The sequence below is a fragment of the Cyanistes caeruleus genome, chromosome 15 (assembly GCF_971803275.1).
Source record: "Cyanistes caeruleus chromosome 15, bCyaCae1.hap1.1, whole genome shotgun sequence".
NCBI classification, from domain to species: Eukaryota; Metazoa; Chordata; class Aves; order Passeriformes; family Paridae; genus Cyanistes; species Cyanistes caeruleus.
The window spans coordinates 16,125,460-16,147,238 of record NC_141715.1 but is presented as its reverse complement, the minus strand read 5'-3'; the positions used below and the strand labels follow the sequence as shown (position 1 = coordinate 16,147,238).

The window sequence follows — 21,779 nt, the reverse complement described above, 5'->3', positions numbered from 1 at the left end:
TGCAAATCATGCAGAGCTTGTAACAGGGTTTTTGAACAACATCAGAGTGGAGGACTCACCACCCTGCTCAGAGCCAAAGTCCAGCCCAGCGGAGCCCTGCAAGCAACTGGGGCAGTCTGCAATCCCGCCCACCCCCGCAAAGCGAACATCAGCACTGAAATTGCATGGAAATAAAACCAGAACCATTCAGGTGTCAAACATGGAAGGACTGCTCTGCGACCACTGTCTGTCAGAGGAACCAGCACCATCCTTCACCTTTGGGTGCTGCACTGTGAGAGGCGACACGCTGATCCCCAGCTCCCTGCCCCATCTGCAGCGCCACCTCTCCAGCCCCCACCGAGTCACGGCACACAGAGATTACATTCCCCCCACAGAGCAAGTGCTCCCTTTGGCTCTCCCTTTGCAAAGGGAAGGAAATACCATCAACAACAAACTTTGTGCCAAGGATTAACAAGTGGTTTCAAGCTGACCTCAGCCTCCACCGGTTACTCATGCAAGGCGTACCCAAAACTACGTCCAAAAGATGCATCATCGCCAACATGTACAAACTGACTCACTTGATCCTGCTCATCACAGTGCAAAAGTCATCAGCCCTCAGGATGTCTCATTTGGCTCCAGAGAACACCTGTTCAGCTGTAGCAGAACTCTTTAGAGACCTGGCACGACTGGATATCGCTCCCAACCCCAACACGTAACCACACACGTACAGCACAAATGAACCGCGGTTCTGCCCAGCGCTGGGACACGCCAAGGAAGGAGCTACATTACCTCGGCAGGTGTGGGCAGCCGGCTGGTGGTGCCCACAATCTGGTGGTACAGCCCTGGCTCACCATTCCTTATGGTGCCCTGGCGGCTCCCCAAGGGGCTGGAAGTGAAGGGTTTTTTACACAGGAGATCACTCTGGCGAGAGTCTGTGGTAAGATAGACCTGGTGGTAGAAGCTGGGTGGCGTGAAGCCACCCCGCACGGCATCAATGTGGTGGAAGGGCCCTGGTGTCCTGTACATGGTATTCCTGGAGCTGTTGTACAGTTCCTTTGACTGTCTCCACTTGTAGCACTTGAAGATGCCCACGGACAACATGGTGATGAAGAAGGCTGCTGACACCAAAATCACAGCCAGGATGAGATAGAAAGTCACATGTCTCCTGGGATCACTGGCAGGGGCCACATCAGTGAGGTCAGTGAGAACCTCCTTGACCATTTCAGCCACAGAGATGGAGATGGTGGCACTGGTGGACAGCACAGGCTCCCCATGGTCTTTCAGCAGGATGACTAAGGTGTGCTCAGGAGCATCATCCTCGCGGAGCTGGCGGGCCGTGAAGATCTCCCCGTTGTGCAGCCCCACCGAGAAGAGGCTGGGGTCAGTGGCCTGTAACAGGGTATAGGAGATCCAGGCGTTGTACCCTGCATCCGCATCCACCGCCACCACCTTGGTGACCATGTGCCCGGCAGGAGTGCCTGGTGCCACCACATCGGTGTAGGTGGTGGTGCTGTTGGGGTGAGGGTACAGCACCGTTGGGGCATTGTCATTGAGGTCAGTGACAAACACACTGACCGACACATTAGTGGCCAGAGGCGGAAAGCCACCGTCCTGGACCTGCACCATCATGCTGAACTCCACCTGGTCCTCATGGTCCAGGGAGGTGAGCAGGTAGATGGTGCCATTCTCCCGGTTGATGGAGAAGAGATGGCCAAAAGCGACGTCACCCTGTAAAAGGGTATAGGAGAGGTGGGCGTTGCGCCCGAGGTCCGGATCTGTGGCGCTCACGTTAAGGATGGGGATGCCAGGCACGTTGTTCTCCAGAACATAGACGTCATAGGAGTCTTGGGATGGCTTGGGCGCATTGTCATTGACATCTGACACCTGCACCAGGATGTGTTTTACTGCAGACAAGGGTGGTGAGCCCGAGTCCTTGGCTGTGATAGTGATGTTATACTCTGCTGCCTTTTCCCGGTCCAGAGCTCCTTCTGTTTTCAGAGTGTAGTAATTTTTGAGGGAGGAGCTGAGCATGAACGGGATTCCAGGGGAAATAAAGCAGTTCACCAGGCCGTTGTCATGGGAGTCCAAGTCTGTTACACTCAGCAGAGCTACGACCGTCCCTGGGGCTGCATCTTCAGGCACAGGGCTGTACACAGAAGTCACTGTCACCTCTGGAGCATTGTCATTCACATCCACGACTTCCACCAGCACTTTGCAATGAGCCACACCAGGAACGGCCCCCTTGTCTTTAGCCTGTAAGTAAATCTCGTACAACTTTGTTTCCTCATAGTCCAGCTGTCCCTTGACCCTCAACTCCCCTGTGGCTGAGTCCAGAGCAAAGAGTTCTCGTACCTTGGCAGGGGTGTGGCTGCTGAAGGAGTAGACGATGTCTCCATTGGGCCCATCATCCAGATCGTACGCACTGATCCTGGCGACCAGGGTACCGCTGGGCGTGTTCTCCCTCACACTCGCCTTATAGGTGGACTGGTTGAAGACCGGGGCATTATCGTTGGCATCTACAACGTCAATGTGGATCTGCACGTGGGCCGACCGTGGCGGGCTGCCTCCGTCCAGCGCAGTCAAGACCAAATTCAGCTCCCTTTGCTCCTCCCTGTCCAGCTCCTTCTCTAACACCAGTTCCGCATACTTGCTGCCATCAACCCTGGTCTGCACGTCGAGCGCAAAGTTCGGGTTGGCGCTGAGCTGGTAGGTCTGCAAAGAGTTAATTCCCACATCGGGATCTTGCGCGCTCTCTAGCGGGAAGCGCGCTCCGGCAGCCACCGACTCACTGATTTCCAGCCTCGCCTGGCTGCTGGGAAAAACCGGGTCGTTGTCATTGATGTCCTGGATCTCTACGGTGCCGCTGTACAGCTCGAGCGGGTTTTCCACCACGATCTCAAAGCCGAGGGAGCAGGGAGAGAGCGCGCCGCAAAGCTCCTCCCGGTCTATCCTCTCGTTCACCAGCAGCGCCCCGCTCGTCAGATCCACCCCGAAGTACTTCTTATTGCCGCCGGACACCACCCGCAACCGGCGTCCCGGCAGCCGCCCGAGGTCCAGCGCCAGGTCGGCTACCACATTCCCCACCGCGGAGCCTCTCCGCGCCTCCTCGGGGATCGCATAGCGAATCGCGGCGGAAACCCAGTCGGAAACGCCGAACAAAAGCAAGAGGCTCAGTACCTGCCCCGTCGTCACGCCGCGGCTCCTTACAGCAGCGCCGTTCATCGCACAGGACGGCCGCGCTCTCCGCTTCGCCCCCCCGCCCCGGCTAGAAACTCTCAGCTCGCCCCCTCATGCCGCTGCCCAGCGGCCCCGGGAAGCGGCGGCGGCGGCGGGGAGCCGGGCATTGCTCGGCGGGCTCGGCGGTGACTCACTCCCAGTCTCTCTGAGACCGTCTGCGCCTCATCCCGGCTCCGAGCGGGGCCGGGCCGCCAGTTCCCCCCCGCTCCATCATTGGCCAACAGCGGCACACAGAGTCCCGTCCAATAACTGCACAGAGCGCAGGGCGCCGAGCCCCGCCGCCGCCGAGCCCCGCCGGAGGGAGCGCGGCCACCTCGGCCCGAGGACAGCGGGGATCGAGCGGGCAGAGCCTGAAGGGAGAGCACAGCCCTGCGAGAAACCCCAGCCGGGCGGGGGAGAGCGCTGGCGGGGCAGGGTAGATCGGGCACAGGGATCGCGTGTGCGGGCAGGAAGGTGTAAAGGTTGGCAGCGTGACGCCAAAAGGGGCGATACGGAGACGTGGAGTGTTTGGGGTGCGTGAACACCTCCCTGGAATGAGGCAGCGGGAGTAAGAAGGGGAAATTAAGAGGGAGGAAGGATGAGTAGGGAGGGTCCTCCGGGGTACGCAGGGTGCCAGGGAGAGCCAGCACGACGCGTCAGCTCCCAGTGTGTCTCAGGACCTTCAAGATGCCGGTCCTCCCACCCAAATGCTTGGCCAGCCCCTTCCTGGGAGGAAGCCCCTTTCAAGAAGTCGCGATGTCGCTGCTCAGTGTGCCACTAAAGCCGGGTGGCTGGGAAAGCGACACTGATTTCGTGCTGCCGAGTTCTGAGCAGCTTCTCCGGCCGCAACACGGAGTCCCGCCGCGAGGCGGCTCCCGCCGCAGGATTTCCAGAGCATCTCCCCTCCTGCGGGATCACCACTGCCACCACTATCCCAGCAGGTGTCTTCCCCGACAAACCGCAGAAATCTCGGTTTAATAAGCCCTCCTACTCTCTCCATCTCCCGGGTTGCTCCCTGGTACTTTTTTCATCAGGTAAACTCGGGGAAATCACGCTCTGCGACCTGCGGTGCAGGCTCACCGGGGTGGGAACGGATCCCATTCCCGAGCAGCAACAGCCTGGCAGTGCCTGGTCGAAAACCTGCCTTGGGTTGTTGTTGATGTCATCAACAACTCGTGCTACGTCTGGTTTTCCGACTTTCCACGCGCGCATAAGGATAAAATGACCGAAATTCCGGCATTCGTTGTCTGTCACCCACAGAACTGCTCGGCTGTCACGGGTAATGAAAAGGGGACGAGGAAGCTCGATAAGGGAGCGCCAGGAACCCTGTGAAAACCCAGCTGTGACACAGCGCCCAGGTGTCATCCCACAGCCCACACTGGTAAGGAAGGGACGGCGACATCCAGCAAAAACTGGACTGGAAATCAGCGCTCACGCGTTCATTCACTTACGGAGGCTCTCAAAGCCTCGCAGAACTGGCTCGAAAACTTGCGGGTTATTTGTTAACCCTCTAATTGAGCTCGTAGGGGTTGCAAACCCCCCACACCAGCGCTGGACAGCGACATTCGCCAGAGCCGAGAGGATCTCGACCTCTGCGTGTCCTTGCCCCGCACAATCCTAAAAGCTGCCGTGAGCACATGGGAACCTGAGATGCATTTCTGCGCTTAGAGTCAGCGATATCGAACGAGTCGGCGCAATCTGTCCTACCTGCATGCTCAGCTATTTCATTTTCTCCTGATTCATTGTTGCCATAAGATAAACTTTATCAGCGCTATTTATCACTCATCATCTGTCCACAGAATGTGATAAAAGTTCACATAGCGTTCACATGTGATAGGGTTACACACAGATAAAATCCAATATTCATCATCTAACGTTCCCAAAGCACTTCTTTTCTCATAGAAAACCAAGCCCAAATTTTCTTTCTTTCTTACGTATTATCGAAAACCAAGACAATCCACAGTTCTCTTCAACCCAAATCTTGAAATAGTCTTATTGAAAGCTACTTATTTCTCTGAAATAAACTCCTTTTTCCAACCACTGTAAGCTCTGAATTCTTTTTCCCGTCACTGCCCATTTCAGGTTTTTCCTAGACGCCATTTACCAGACAATTTCTGGAACGTGAGGACCGCAGCTCTCGAGTAACTTCCCTACCTGTGAGTGCACACACCACCCGTACCAGAGCACCTTGGCCGTTTAATGGCAGCAGTAGCGGGATGGCCAAGCAGCAGAGAGATGAGTAGAAGAGAGATCTCGGGAAAGGCACGGAAGACAGAACAGTTCCATCTATCGTGTTTCGATTAATGTGGAGACATTACGTCTCCTCTACCTCGATGGGAAGCCTGAATATTACAGACGAGTGGAAAAGCACAACAGCTAAGGGGGAAGACGCCTTCCCCTGCACCAGGAATTCCTTCGGGGACGGTTTCAAGCCAAATCCCAGCCTGAACCGCGCTCTTGGGCATTTTTCTCGACTCCACTGAGGTTCCACAGAAGCCGGTGGCAGCAGGGAACAAAAAGCTCCTTCTGCTCGATGCCAGACTTGGAGTTACACTGAACCATCAGCTCCAGCCCTACAGACTGAGGGGAGAAGTTGAGTTACGTGTGTACACAAAACCTTCTGTTGAAGGGGATCAGAGTGCTAAAGAATCGAGGTTGCCAGAAAAGGAGAGAGGAAAAGCGTGCCTGCCCCCACTGAGTAAACACGCCGGGGTAGTTCACACATCATTATCACATGAAAGCCCCCAAATATGGCTGAGACAATAAGACCTAGAGACCTTGGTCTCTAGACCAAGCCGAAAGGGTTGTCTCAGCTTCAGACTCCAGGACACTTTTGTTCCCACTCTACCCGAGTCCACCTCACCACTCCAGTTCGGTGAAACTAGCGTCTGTCTCTCCTTCTTCAGGACAGACAGAAATACTGACCACATTGGCGTCGCTCCTCGGGGAAAATTAGCAATTTGCGGATAAGAACTGGCAGGTCAAAAGGATGAGTCAAGATCTGACACATACACCCAATCGCTCACATTCCCACGGCCCTGAGCTACTGAGCAGTGGGAACCGGCATGTTCAGATCTGCCGGTTCCCACTGATCACCGACGGCAGAACAGAGGAGAAAAACATTAACAGAAACTCACAGAGAGAAACCGTAGGACAGAAGCTCACCTGTGCCGAGCTCCCGGGGCTAGGAGGGTCCTTCCCAGAAGGAGTGCCTGAGCCGGGATCAGCGGACAGGAGACGGGCAGACAAGGCTGCCGCTCCTGGCCTCAGGAACGTGAAGTCCTTCTGCCCCGACTCGGAGGCTAAACATACCTCGTAGGAATAGGGCAAGGGCAGCGTGCTGCTGCAGTAGTTGTATGGTGCCTTTGAGCCCAAGGCGGAATACAGTTCCTTATCAGAAGTTATAAAAATGGGAGGGCTCCTCGACTGTCGACATTTAAAGAAGAAAAAAAAACCGACCGTGGAAACAAATAATAAGGACACGACGGAGAGCGACACAACAAGAATGAGGTTCAGATCAGAAGTCAGCTCGGACACAGCATCTCTGTCTGTGAGCTCCGGCAGCGCCTCCTGCAAGCTCTCGGCCAGCACCACGTGCAGCGTGGCCGTGGCCGACAGCGCCGGCTGCCCGTGGTCCTTCACCACGGCCACCACACGCTGCTTGGCCGCGTCCCGCTCGGACACGGCGCGCGCCGTGCGCACCTCGCCGCTGTGCAGCCCCACGCGGAACAGCGCCGGCTCCGACGCCTGCACCAGCTCGTACGACAGCCACGCGTTGCGCCCCGCGTCCGCGTCCACCGCCACCACCTTGGCCACCAGGTAGCCGGCCTCGGCCGAGCGCGGCACCACCTCGAACGGAGACGACGCCCCTCCCGCCGCCGCCTCTCCCGTTGCCGCCGTGGCCCCTGCCGCCGGCGCCGGCCAGAGCACCCGCGGCGCGTTGTCGTTGCGGTCCAGCACGAAGACGCGCACCGTGGCCGTGGAGCTGCGCGCCGGCGCGCCGCCGTCCTGCGCCCGCACGGCCACCGCGAACTCGCGGCACTGCTCGTAGTCGAAGGAGCGCTGCGCGTACAGCGCGCCGCTCCGCGCCTCCACCGACACGAGCGGCGCCGCGCCCGCCGCGCCCGCGCTGCCGCCCGCCAGCCAGTAGCTCACGCGCCCGTTGGCGCCCGCGTCCGCGTCCCGCGCCTGCACGCGCAGCACCAGCGCGCCCGCCGCGTTGTTCTCCGCCACGTACGCGCTGTACGCCGCCTCCTCGAACACCGGCGCGTTGTCGTTCACGTCCGACACCTCCAGCACCAGCTCCCTGCTGCTCCACAGCGACGGCCTGCCCCGGTCCCGGGCCACCACCGTCACGCGCTGCTCCGACGCCTGCTCGCGGTCCAGCGCGCTCGCCGTCACCACCTTGTACGAGCCGCCCGACGACGCCACCATCGACAGCCCCGCCTCCCCCGACAGCTCCAACGACACCTGGCCGTTCTCGCCGGAGTCTCTGTCCCGCACTTTCAGCAGTGCAACCACGGTGCCGACCGGTGCGTCCTCGGGCACGGGACTGGACAGGGATAGAATGGTGATCTCGGGCGCGTTATCATTCACGTCCAGCACCTCCACCTCCACCTTGCAGTGCGCCACCAAACCGCCACCGTCCCTCGCCTCCACCAGCAAAATGTAACCTCGCGTGTCCTCAAAATCCATCTCATCCTGCAGCATGATAGACCCGCTCTCTGCATCCACTGCGAATTTCTGAAGCACCTTGGCTGGCATTTCCCCGAAGCCGTAGGTGATGTGGGCATTTGTGCCGGCGTCAGCATCGGAGGCAGAGACGTTCAGCACCGTGAATCCCGGCGGAGTGTCCTCTCGCAGGCTGACCCGGTACCGATCCTGCGCGAACACGGGAGGGTTGTCATTTGCATCGGTGACGTTGATCCAGAGCTGGGCGGTGCCAGTCCGGGGCGGGTCTCCGCCATCCAGCGCCGTCAGCAGCAGACGCAGGCTGGGCTCGCTCTCTCGATCCAGCGCACGTCGCAGCACCAGCTCCGCGAACTTGCTGCCATCCTGGCTCTCCTTCACCTCCACCGCGAAGTACCCGTTGGCCTCCAGCTCGTAGCCCTGCAGTGAGTTACTGCCCACGTCTGCGTCCTCGGCCACGCCCACGGCGAATCGGGCACCGGGAGATGTCAACTCGTTGATTTCCAAGTGGATATTTTCCTTAAGAAATCGCGGCGCGTTGTCATTCACATCCTGGATGTCCACTTGCACGCGGAAAACGTTCAGGGGATTGTGAACCAGAGCCTCGAAGCTGACAGAGCAGGACGCCGACTCGCCGCACATCTCCTCCCGGTCCAGCCTCTCGTTCACGTACAGGTTGCCGTTCTCCTCATTCACCGTGAAGTATTGCTTCTCGTCGCTCAGCCGCAGCTTGCGCGCCGGCAGCTCGTCCGCGCTGAGCCCCAGGTCCCGCGCCAGCGGCCCCACGAGCGAGCCTCTGCCCAGCTCCTCGGGGATGGCGTAGCGGAGCCGCTCGCCCGCCGCCCGCCACCCCACGCACAGCAGCACCGCGGCCAGCAGCGCTCGCCCGCCGCCCGGCCCGCGCCTCTGCCGCCGCCTCACCGCCATTCTCGCCCGCCGCCGCCGCCGCTCGCCAAGCTCCTGCCTCCTGCCGCTGCCCTGCCTCCCTTCCAGCCGCTCTCGCCACACAGCGCACGGGCCGCCGCACCAAAGACAGCCCGCTCGGCCCCACAACCACGCCGCTGCTCCCCGACCAGCGACACACCAAAGCCGCACCAAAGGCGCACCAAAGCCGCACCAAAGCCGCCTCTCGCCGCTGCCGCTGCCGCTCTGGCCGGCGCCGGCCGAGCGAGCAGCCTGCGGGGGCAGGACGCTGCGGCGGCGGCGGCGGCGGCTCCAGCGCCGGGAGGCGGCGGCCAACAGCGACACCCGGAGGCGCCGCCGCGCCACTGCAGCCGCCCGATGGCCGCGCCCCAGGGGGTCTCGCCCCTGCCTCACCGTTGGCACCTCACCTCCATCAGCTACCGAGAAGCGAGAGTCGGAGTTTAGTTTGGCGAGTTTTTTCATACCCGCGGAAAGGGGAATCGAGGAGCTCTGTTCCGAAGCAAAAATGCGGAGTCTGGCTCGAAAACGTGGAGTAGTGAAGGATCACACACACTTCGTACAAAGGAGCACAGGTGGGTAGAGGTGAGTATAAGCACGTACACTGTGCATCAATTTCAGATTCCTATCCCTTCTATTACTGCTGTGGGCTCTCTTTACCCAGCTCTTTTATTTCTTTTCTACCATCTCTGTGAAGCAACATCCACAAAATACTTAGGAAGAGAAGTATTACAAATACTTTTACAAAAAGAGAAGCACCAGAAGCAACACTTCCTTTCTGGAGATTCTTGTTTATGTTAATTTTATTTTATATCCCACTATCAGTTACTGTGACTGGGAGGAAATGACAAGTCTTATTCTCTAGAACAGCATTATCCTTACATGTTCCCAGTTTTACAAATCATGGAGATTACCACAACTTCTTGTCCTATAACTGGGAAATATTACTTGTTAAAGCAGTTATTCAAAAAGATTTTTCAGTGAATGGCATAAGTAAGTAGATCTAAGAACGTGGATAGACTAAAAAAGGTACCCGTGCTCCCAGGATAAAGTTACAAGTGTGCTGATTTTTTTACTCTGAGAATTGTAAAAATGAGGTTATTACTCATTTATGGTGACACCCGAGGCATTAATGACATGTCAGCCAGCTTTTGCAGAATGGAGAATTTGAGATAAATTTTAAAAAGTCACAAAAAGGAATCTTTGAAGGGCAAAACTAGAGAAGGCAGTTTACCCACGGCTCAAGTGCACTGACATGTCTTTTGCCATGATAAAACACTGTATGCTGCCGGCATGGGATGGTCTGAAAACAGAAATGATAAAACACTCGTGAGAGCAACGGCTATGAAAAAACACTTAATCTACCTGGTGCCTGTTTGTATTGACACCGCCTCTCTGCAAGAACCAAAGGAAATCACGGAATACAAGACTCTCCACAAACCAGCAGCTCTTACTTCATGACCTTGTAGAGAGCAGGGCACGTTATGATTACCTGAAGCATTCCAAGCGCTACACAAACCAGGTTTGGGAAACTACAGATACAGCAGGCTTTTCCAACACTCCTATTGCTCAAGAAATAACTCCACGAGTTATTTCTGTGCTCATTCACAGGGTCCTGGTGATGCCACTCTTGCCACTGTTTCAAAAGAAAGATAGAAGCTACAAGACTCAGTTCTTATCTCACAAGCTTCGTTTGCTGTAGCGATTATTAGGAAATGATCGCTCAGCCCCATCATTGCTGTGAGAACAGGCTCTTCCTCCGCAACAGGAAGCAGCCACACTCTGGCTTCAGAAAGAAAATGCTGAGAAATTATTTAAGGAGAATCTCGCCCTTCCTCACCCTTTGTTTTATCACATAAATTAGACACTGCTTTTCAAGCTTTCAAATAATCAACGTTAATTGAAAGCTCTGTGTTGTATGACAGCTCTGATAAATACAAAACCAGACGACCTCTGGAAAAACCTTCAACAAATAATCTGTTCACAATGAAAATACCTGTGTGTGTCTAAGAGTCCAAACTGAGAGCAGTGCAAGAAATTAGCATTGGCAAATGAACTTCAGGCACATTAGGACCTATTGTCGCTACACCCCCATTAGTATTTACATTTCTCTGAAAAAGGCACAACGACAAAGAGTGAAATAGACAGAAATTGCCCATAGAACAGAAACAATCTTTCGGAAATCAACTTTTGTTTGGCAGAAGAAGCTTCTCGTGGAAAATCAGGTAATTCTTACAAAATCACTCCAGGTGCAATAACTCTGGATTGTGCTCACCGGCTGATAAGGAGCTCAGAAAGAAAAAACAGCATTTCAGCCTAGTAATGCATTAAGAATGTGCTTCTCCTCTTCGTACACTGCACCGATTTTAAACACTCGGCATGGAGAGATGGAGCACTGCTACTCGCGAGAGAATGATTCAAAACAAGATTTAAGGCGACATAAAAAGCACAAACGAACAATCCTTTTCACAAATGTAACTCGACATTTCCTTGCGGTGCCGTGCTGTCTGTAACGCACCCGAGAAGAAACGTCGGCAATACGCTCGAATTTCTGGATTTGAAGATAGTTTGAAGGCATAAAAAGAGGCATATGATCTCTAATCTGAATAATGTGTCTGGGAACCTCCAGTTCTTCAACTCCATCTTTGCAGGAGCACAGCAATGAAGCACCACCGAGGTGACAAACCAGTGCTAACATATATATTTTAGATTTAATATTAGCAACAAGTGATTCCGCTACTCTCCCACCATCTCGACTAAACCCTGGGTGTGAAGCTCACTTTTTACTCAAACAAAGAAATTCCCAAAATAAAATTCGAAGAGTGTCTGGGAATGGCCTCGTGGAAAAAGCAGAATGCTACACAGAGTTGACATTGATGCAACTACAGGATGAGGACCACACGATGAGACCCTTTCAAAAGTCAGAAATCTAACAAACCCAAAACAAATCAGGAAAACACGGGTCCACGTTCAATATAAAACAATGGCTCATATTAATCCTAAAGACTGTTCAAAGAAAAGGAATACGGCGATAGTGATAATTAAGTATAAGAAACACTGACTTGAGAAAAGTGCCGCTGATAAAATCCATACTACAGTGAAGTCCATACAATGTCTTAAAGTAAAGTAACTAATAGAAAAGTATAGGACCGGGTGGTACCAAACAACCGAGCAAATAATGATGCCAGGAGAAAAAAAAAAATAAAAAAATACAGAAGATTGAGTCCGAACATAAAATACTCTTCTGAACTTGAAATTGCTACCCGGGAACACAAATCTTCTCTATAACAACCAAATGAAGGATGCGTGCTATGGAGAACACAGCTGACATTGCTAACAACGTAAACTTCCACTTCGTTCAATGAAATAGAGCAGATCAGAAAAGCTAATACTGGCAAGAAAAACGGAATTAAACAATCTGAATTAATAAAAACAAAAGAATCAAAAACAGAATCTCAAGCACAGAAAAGCCTCTATTCTCCTGAAATGCCCACAAACCATAAGATTGAAATCCTACCGCTACGCACAGTCCCCGGCAGCAGAAGGCACCAGCGCATCACGCACAGAGGCTGTGCCTTACTTTTCAGAGTATTACCCTACTCATAACAGAGACCACCACATAAAAGGAAAGGGAAGCAGAAAAACGAACACTTGAAGACGGAATCCAGCCCAGAGCAACTCACCGAGGGAGCGGCGGGATCCGCGGTCAGGGCGGCGGCAGGGTCCTCGTCCCCGAGCAGCGGCGCGGGCTCGTCGGGCAGAGGCCGCGCCGGGAGGGTGTCGCAGCAGCTGGCGGCCGAGAAGCGCAGCTGGCTCTTGCGCGAGTCGGCCGTGAGCGACACGTCGTGCGAGTAGGACTGCAGGAAGGCGCGCACGCCGTCGATGCCCACGAAGTGCGACACGGGCACGCCGCGCAAGGCGCCGCTCTGGGCCGGCAGCAGGTGCTGGCGGCGCCAGCGGCGCAGGCGCAGCGCCAGCAGCAGCAGCAGGAAGGCGAGGAAGAGGCACGACACGGCGGCCACGGCCAGCACGAGCCAGCGCGTCAGGCTGCCGGCCGGCTCGCCCGGCGCCGCCGCCTCGGCCGCGCTGCCCAGCTCGGCCAGCAGCTCGGCCACGCTCTCGGCCAGCAGCACGCTCAGCGTGGCCGTGGCCGACAGCGCCGGCCGCCCGTGGTCCTTCACCAGCACCACCAGGCTCTGGCGCGCCGCGTCGCGGGCCAGCGGCGAGCGCGCCGTGCGCACCTCGCCGCTGTGCAGCCCCACGCGGAACAGCCCCGGCTCCGTCGCCTTGGCCAGCTCGTACGACAGCCACGCGTTCTGCCCCGCGTCCGCGTCCACCGCCACCACCTTGGCCACCAGCGCGCCGGGCTCCGACCAGCGCGGCGCCAGCTCCACGCCCGACCACGCGCCCACCGAGCCCGCCGCCCGAGACGGCGGCGGGTACAGCACCTGCGGCGCGTTGTCGTTCTCGTCCACGATCACCAGCACCACCGACACGTTGCTGCTCAGCGCCGGCGCGCCGCCGTCCTCCGCACGCACCCACAGCCGCAGCTCGCGCACCTCCTCGTAGTCCAACGAGCGCAGCGCGTACAGCGCGCCCGTCTCCGCCTGCACCGACACGTACGACGACAGCGCCGCGCCCCGCACCCGCCCCTCCGCCAGCCGGTACCGCACGCGCGCGTTCTGCCCCCAGTCCGCGTCAGTGGCGCGCACCGTCAGCACCAGCGCGCCCGCCGCGTTGTTCTCCACCACGCGCGCGCTGTACCGCTCCTCCGCGAACACCGGCGCGTTGTCGTTCACGTCCAGCACCCGCAGCGCCAGCACCGCGCTGCTCTGCAGCGCCGGCGACCCGCCGTCGGCCGCCCGCACCGTCACGTTGTACTCCGACACCTGCTCTCGGTCCAGCTCTCTCGCTGTCACCACACGGTAGTAATTATCGAATGACTTCTCCAGCCGGAAAGGCATGCCCCCGTCAAGTGAGCAGCGAACCTCACCGTTGGCTCCCGAGTCTTGATCATACACATGGAGCAGGGCGACCACCGTCCCCGATGGCGTGTCCTCAGAAATCTCACTGAGCGATGACCGCACGGAAATCACAGGTGCGTTATCGTTTATGTCTGTGACGGTGATCACGATTTTGGCAGTGTCGAAAAGGCCTCCGCCATCCCGTGCCTGCACCTCCAGTTCGTAAGAGTCGCCTTTCTCAAAGTCCAGGCTCTGCAACAGAGTGATCGCTCCACTCTCAGAGTCCAGATGGAAAATAGCCCTGTTTGTCTCTATCTTCAACGAGAATTTAACTTCCCCGTACAGCCCCTCGTCGGCGTCCGTGGCCGTGACGTTGACGAGGACAGAGCCCACGGGCACGTCCTCGGGCACACGCACCGTGTACTCCGCCTGGCTGAACACGGGCGCGTTGTCGTTCGCATCCACCACGGTCACACGGATCCGAGCCGTGCCCGTCCGTGCCGGATCGCCGCCGTCCATCGCCCTCAGCACCAGCTCGTGAAACGCCGCCTCCTCCCGGTCCAGCGCCTTGGCCAGCACCAGCTCGGGACGCTGATCGCCGCCGGGGCCCGCCTGCACGGCCAGCGAGAAGTGCTCGTCACCGCTCAGCTCGTAGCTCTGCAGGGAGTTTCGCCCAGAGTCCCGGTCATGAGCCGTGGCCAGAGGAAAGCGCGACCCCGGGGCTGCCGTCTCGCTAATCCTCTCCTCAAACTCACTTTCTTTAAAGCTGGGCGCGTTGTCATTAATGTCCATTATTTCCACCTGGATTCCATAAACCTGCATCTGCCCCTCCACGATCAGCTCACAGCGCAGCACGCATTGCTGCACACGCTCGCACAGCTGCTCTCTGTCGATCCTCTCCGCCGTCACTAAATGTCCCGTCTTCCCGTGCACAGCGAAATACTGAGTCCGACCTTCCGAGACAATGCGGGCACCACGATCTCTGAGCTCGGGCAAGTTCAGTCCAAGGTCCTTGGCCACGTCGCCCACGAACGAGCCCTTGCGCAGCTCCTCGGGCACCGAGTAGCGCAGCTGCCCCCACGCCGCCTCCCACGCCGCCAGCAGGACGGCCCAGAGCACAGCTCGCTGCCGCCGGCCCCAGCGCCTCCCCGCCCAGCTCATCTCCGCCAACTTAGCTCCCCGCTGCCGCTGCTGCTCAGCTCCCAGCGCTTGCTGACCTTTCCCACCGGCCTCTCCGCTCCCGGGCCCTGCCCCAGCCTCCGCCGCCTCTCCGCCGCACGGATCCGCACCGGCAGGACGATCGCACACCGCCGCCCGGGCTGCCCACCCACCGATCCAGCGATCCAGCCATCCAGCCTGGCCGCAGCGGGCGGGGCTGCCGGCAGCGCTCCTATCCTCCTCTCGCTCCTCTCGGTCAACAGCGGCGCCCGCAGCCTCCTCCCGGCACTGCAGACACCGAGCGCTGCCGAGCGCCGCGCTCCCGCCTTGACCACGGAAAGCTTCGGGGATCGGGAAACAACCGCAAAGACTTCGCTTTTCGTCCAGCGCCGACCTCCTACTTCGGCTTTTGTCCTGCTGATCTCTGGTTTCATCCTCCACCGATGACAACCGCACAGAAGTAACACGCCTCCTGTGATTCTGCTATTTCTACTGCCCGCGAGAATGTCTAATCGTGATGGTATCGCATGGATGTAACCATCTCGGTATATAACCTCTGCGGTATCAAGAGTTCCACTGCATACCACCGAAAGCACAAACTCCTCCAGCAATTGCAGGGGCTTTTTACGAGTTGTGCCTGAAGAACAGCTTTTTAGCTGATCAAAATAGTCTTAAGAGAAGAGGAAAGCTACTCAAGAGCAGTCACAACGTTCACAATGGTCACCGAACCCAGCACTGCAGGGGAAATTGTTGCTATTTTGCACCTGCACATCAGACACTACTCTGAGTAAGTGCTCCCTGTTCTCCAATCACGCAATTTATCAGTATAATTTTACACAACACAGACATGACAATGCTCATTCTGATGACGTAGAACTCCCACAGAGAGTTTTTCTGAAACTCTAAAATAAGGCGACTCACTAGTGTAAGTATTCCTGCAGCAGCCTTCCCCCAAAAGAAGGAGTTTAATCCATCGAATGAAGCACCCAAATACATAGCTTCGGCAAAAAGGGATCGGGAAGGAAAACTCTCCACACCAAGCCAGTCACGTACATCTCACTTTACACAACAAAAATCCGCCTCCTTTATTAATTACAATTAACAATTACGAAAACATAATTTTCAGAAAGAGAATCTTTCAGCTAATACAGTAAGCGTCATTTAGAAAATTCACTTCAAAACTTGTGAAAGATAAGAAACTTCCACTGACACTACCAATCTTACACCTGATAAGGCAGTAATTGCCGACTCGCAACTTTTGATGCAAAAAAACCCACAAGAAAGGATTCTTTCAAGGCGTCGTGGAAGCGAAATATAACGACTAACAGACTCGGGGAAGAAAAAACCACAAGAGCTCCCTGCCACCAGCACACCGCGATCTAAAGTGACTGAAGGAATGAATTCGTTTTACAGACCTGAGCTGCGTTCGGGTCGGCGGGCGGCTCTCCCACGACGACGTGTCTGCTCGGGCTCGGCTTCTCGCAGGAATCGCCGCCCAGAAGCTCCTCCGCCGACAGGACGGGCACCGGCGGCACCGGCGGCGGCGGCGGCCAAGCGGCCTCGGGCACGGCGCGGGCCGGCGGCGGCACGCACAGGTTGTAGGAGTAGGGCAAGGTGCCCTCGCAGAAGTCGGCCGGGAAGGCGGCGCCGGCCAGCGAGAAGCGCTGCGCGCCCAGGCAGCGCAGCACGGCGGGCGGCCCGGCCCGGCGCAGCCGCGCCACCACGGCCAGCGCCACGCTCAGCACCAAGAGCGCCGACAGCAGCGCCAGCGCCAGCACCAGGTAGAACTGCAGCTCGGCCGCCGCCGCCGCCGCAGCCTCGGCGCCCGCCGGCCGCTCGCTCAGCTCCGGCAGCGCCTCCTGCAAGCTCTCGGCCAGCACCACGTGCAGCGTGGCCGTGGCCGACAGCGCCGGCTGCCCGTGGTCCTTCACCACGGCCACCACACGCTGCTTGGCCGCGTCCCGCTCGGACACGGCGCGCGCCGTGCGCACCTCGCCGCTGTGCAGCCCCACGCGGAACAGCGCCGGCTCCGACGCCTGCACCAGCTCGTACGACAGCCACGCGTTGCGCCCCGCGTCCGCGTCCACCGCCACCACCTTGGCCACCAGGTAGCCGGCCTCGGCCGAGCGCGGCACCACCTCGAACGGAGACGACGCCCCTCCCGCCGCCGCCTCTCCCGCCGCCGCCTCTCCCGTTGCCGCCGGCGCCGGCCAGAGCACCCGCGGCGCGTTGTCGTTGCGGTCCAGCACGAAGACGCGCACCGTGGCCGTGGAGCTGCGCGCCGGCGCGCCGCCGTCCTGCGCCCGCACGGCCACCGCGAACTCGCGGCACTGCTCGTAGTCGAAGGAGCGCTGCGCGTACAGCGCGCCGCTCCGCGCCTCCACCGACACGAGCGGCGCCGCGCCCGCCGCGCCCGCGCTGCCGCCCGCCAGCCAGTAGCTCACGCGCCCGTTGGCGCCCGCGTCCGCGTCCCGCGCCTGCACGCGCAGCACCAGCGCGCCCGCCGCGTTGTTCTCCGCCACGTACGCGCTGTACGCCGCCTCCTCGAACACCGGCGCGTTGTCGTTCACGTCCGACACCTCCAGCACCAGCTCCCTGCTGCTCCACAGCGACGGCCTGCCCCGGTCCCGGGCCACCACCGTCACGCGCTGCTCCGACGCCTGCTCGCGGTCCAGCGCGCTCGCCGTCACCACCTTGTACGAGCCGCCCGACGACGCCACCATCGACAGCCCCGCCTCCCCCGACAGCTCCAACGACACCTGGCCGTTCTCACCGGAGTCCGGGTCGTTCACCTTGAGAAAGGCAACCACGGTGCCGACCGGTGCGTCCTCGGGCACGGGACTGGACAGGGATAGAATGGTGATCTCGGGCGCGTTGTCATTCACGTCCAGCACCTCCACCTCCACCTTGCAGTGTGCCACCAAACCCCCTCCGTCCGTCGCCTCCACAGCCAGGCTGAACGCGCGCGTGTCCTCGAAGTCCAGCGCCTCCTGCAGCGTGATCGTCCCTCTCTGGGCATCCACCGCGAATTTCTGAAGCACCTTGGCTGGCATTTCCGCGAAGCCGTAGGTGATGTGGGCATTTGTGCCGGCGTCAGCATCGGAGGCAGAGACGTTCAGCACCGCGAATCCCGGAGGAGTGTCCTCTCGCAGGCTGACCCGGTACCGATCCTGCGCGAACACGGGAGGGTTGTCATTTGCATCGGTGACGTTGATCCAGAGCTGGGCGGTGCCAGTCCGGGGCGGGTCTCCGCCATCCAGCGCCGTCAGCAGCAGATGCAGGCTGGGCTCGCTCTCCCGGTCAAGTGAGTGGCGCAGAACCAGCTCCGCAGATTTGCTGCCGTCTTGGCTGTCTTTTACTTCCACTGTGAAGTACCTGTTGGCCTCCAGGTCGTAGCCCTGCAGTGAGTTACTGCCCACGTCCGGATCCTCTGCCATGCCCAAGTAAAACCGGGCACCGGGAGAGGTCAACTCGTTGATCTCCAACAGAAATTTGTTTCGCAGAAATCGCGGTGCGTTGTCATTCATGTCCTCGATATCAACTTCGACACGGAAAACGTTCAGCGGGTTGTGCACCAGCACCTCGAAGCTGACAGAGCAGGACGCCGACTCGCCGCACATCTCCTCCCGGTCCAGCCTCTCGTTCACGTACAGGTTGCCGTTCTCCTCATTCACCGTGAAGTATTGCTTCTCGTCGCTCAGCCGCAGCTTGCGCGCCGGCAGCTCGTCCGCGCTGAGCCCCAGGTCCCGCGCCAGCGGCCCCACGAGCGAGCCTCTGCCCAGCTCCTCGGGGATGGCGTAGCGGAGCCGCTCGGCCGCCGCCCGCCACCACACGCACAGCAGCACCGCGGCCAGCAGCGCTCGCCCGCCGCCCGGCCCGCGCCTCTGCCGCCGCCTCACCGCCATTCTCGCCCGCCGCCGCCGCCGCCGCCGCCGCCGCCGCCGCCGCTCGCCAAGCTCCTGCCTCCTGCCGCTGCCCTCCCTCCCTTCCAGCCGCTCTCGCCACACAGCGCACGGGCCGCCGCACCAAAGCCGGCCCGCTCGGCCCCACAACCACGCCGCTGCTCCCCGACCAGCGACACACCAAAGGCGCACCAAAGGCGCACCAAAGCCGCCTCTCGCCGCTGCTGCTGCCGCTGCCGCTGCCGCTCTGGCCGGCGCCGGCCGAGCGAGCAGCCTGCGGGGGCAGGACGCTGCGGCGGCGGCGGCGGCGGCTCCAGCGCCGGGAGGCGGCGGCCAACAGCGACACCCGGAGGCGCCGCCGCGCCACTGCAGCCGCCCGATGGCCGCGCTCAACGGGGCCCGCCTTGGGCCGGGCCTCAGCGCCTGCACCGCCTCCGGCCTCGCTCCTCCGCTGCAAACACCAAGCTCACAAGCTCCTGCTCCAGTCCACTACAACCCCATTCCATCCACCATGTCATCTTAGCCCATTCTTTTCACTCGCAAAACAATTGCTTTCATTGAATACTCAGAAACAAATATTCATGGCAGAGATGTAAAAACGGGAATTCAGATGATCTCAGTAAAATCATGGCACATCCATAGCAGCAATAAACGATAATATAAGAAGTACTTCAAGAGATTATCTGCAGTATTCTCCCATATCTTGGTTTGTCCTTCATGACCTGGGATGAAGTAATATGGGATATAGATCAGCCTAAAACAATGCAAGCAACCCCTATGCTGTGATAGCAGAATAACATTGACCCTTTTGCTCCTTATTCATTCAAGTTGTGTCCACTCCAAGCCCATTCTGTCCCAGATGTGATCTTAGGCCATTCTTTTTAGTCGTAATACAGTTGTTTTGATTGAACGTGTACTACCAAATATTCATGGGAGAGCAGTAAAGAATGGAATTCAGCGGCTGTTAATAAAATCATAGCACTCGTACAGAACCAATAAATGATATAATAGGGAAGACTTCAAAAGATTTTTGCAAATTGTCAGGTATCCTCGTTTGTTCTTCATTACCCGGGATGTATTAATCTAAGATATAGATCAACATAAAGCACTGTAAGCCATTTCTATGCCAATATAGCACAATTATAGTTTTAGTTCTTTCTCACTCATTAAGATTGTTTTGTCTACATCTCCATACTCAAGCACGTGACTATGGAAAGTGCAAAGAAATGCTGAGTCCTTCATAGAGCTAACCATTGTTTTCAGTTTCCCACGTAAACTTTATTTCAAGGTCATTGAACTGATATCTCTGCCATGAGATATCTTTCTCCTTGTCTTGAAAGTTGGAGCTATATCCAAAACTTCTCTGGGTGGTATCTTCCAGTTTCTCACAAACCACAGTGCAAATCTTTCTCCTAATCTAAACCTTCTTTTTCTTAAAACTCTTGTTTGCAGCCCCATGACCACTGGCCCTGATAAAATGAGGTCTGTCAGTATTTCCTATGACCTCATTTGTAAATTGGGACAGCAAAAAACCCCAAAAGAACACTGACAAAAGTCTACACACAGGGATCTTTTCTCCATGCTACAACACCTAAACTCCTTCAGTCCTTCTGCACAGCTGACATGTTCCAACCCTCAGACCACTTCCATCATCCTTCTCGACACTCCACCATGGCCACTTGGGATATTGGACAAAGATCTGCATGCACTCTATGGTGTATGTAATCCAAAAAGATTTGCAAGTGGGGGAAGGACCTGCTCCGACCTGCTGCTGGGCAGAGTACTTGTCATGCAGTGCAGGACACCATTGCAGCAGCAGGTGCCCACTGGCAGCTCATCTCCCATCTTATCACCCACCAAGAACCCAAAGGACTTCTCTGCACACCTCTCCCCTGTCCCCTACTCCCTGTGTAAACTGGGGATTGCCCTAACCCACGTGCAGGACCCGCCACTTGGCCCTCTTCAACTTCAGGATGTTTGCATGGGGCCACTTCTCCAGCCTGTCCCTTGCTGGCATCTCTGCCCTCTCGTCCATCAACTCCAGTTGCTGTCAGCTGCAAAATTTCTGAACGTTCACTCAATCCCATTGTCCATGAAGCCACTCAGCAGGACTGGTCCCACTAAGGAAACTTGAGGGACAACACCAGTTACTGCTTTCCACCTGCACATTGAGCCATTGTCTATAACTCTTCAGCCACGACTCTCCAGCCTCTTCCTCAGCCCTTTAACAGCCTCCAGATCATTGCCCGGCAAGTTCCTCTGTGTGATGATGTGGGGGACACTGCACACGTTCTCCCACTGGCCCCTGCTCTGTCCCAGAAAGTCTTGGCTGGGCTGGGTGGCCGCTCTGCACTTGGACGACTGCAGCAGAGAGGATTCTGCATCATTACACTACAGACAAAGTGTTCCTGGCAGAGCACACATGTGCTTAGGAAACCCTTCCTCTTTACAACTCTAAACATCTCAGATGGGTGAGGGAACTGCCCCTGCACTCAGACAATTGGGACACAGGAGACCTTCCACAGAAGATCAGACACGCTGAGCTTCAGCTCATGACAACAAGCAATGCAAGAGTTACAAACACATGGAAATTAACAGAGGCAATAACACTTTGTAGGTCTCCCTTGCTCTACACAAGCAACTCAAAGCACACCCTACTCCATCAGGCACAGCCTTGGGGGATCTCTGACATGGGACAAGCAAGGCAATGACCCACTTCTTCTCTGGCCTCACACTCACAGCTCCCCTCAATTCTTTTGCTTCTCCACCACACAACTGGAAGCTTCTGCTTGTGGCCATCTTCTCCCTGGGCACATTTGTCAGGAGATGATAATGCGCTACAGCCACAGCCAGAAGGGAGGGACATTTCTCTGCTCACCACCGGTATGAGAAGGAACTGAAGGATTCCAAAGCACACAAATGATAAACAGCCACACTAAAAGATTAGCGG

General features: G+C 57.4%; 1 protein-coding gene across 5 annotated transcripts in view; it reads right to left on the bottom strand.

Annotated features, from left to right (window-relative positions):
• Window positions 1–18,876, bottom strand: part of LOC111935659 (protocadherin gamma-C5-like) — a 53,056-nt gene extending 34,180 nt beyond the window's left edge. Inside the window, exon 1 of one of the 5 annotated variants that reach the window (XM_086852033.1) lies at window positions 16,343–18,876. In XM_086852033.1, the coding sequence (XP_086708159.1) occupies window positions 16,343–18,832 (2,490 nt within the window). In that variant the 5' untranslated portion in view covers window positions 18,833–18,876. Of the gene's footprint in view, window positions 1–768; window positions 3,442–12,488 lie in introns of those variants that run through there. The other 4 variants (XM_086852030.1, XM_086852034.1, XM_086852031.1 and 1 more) reach the window with 4 other exon arrangements.
• Window positions 18,877–21,779: the final 2,903 nt, after the last annotated feature.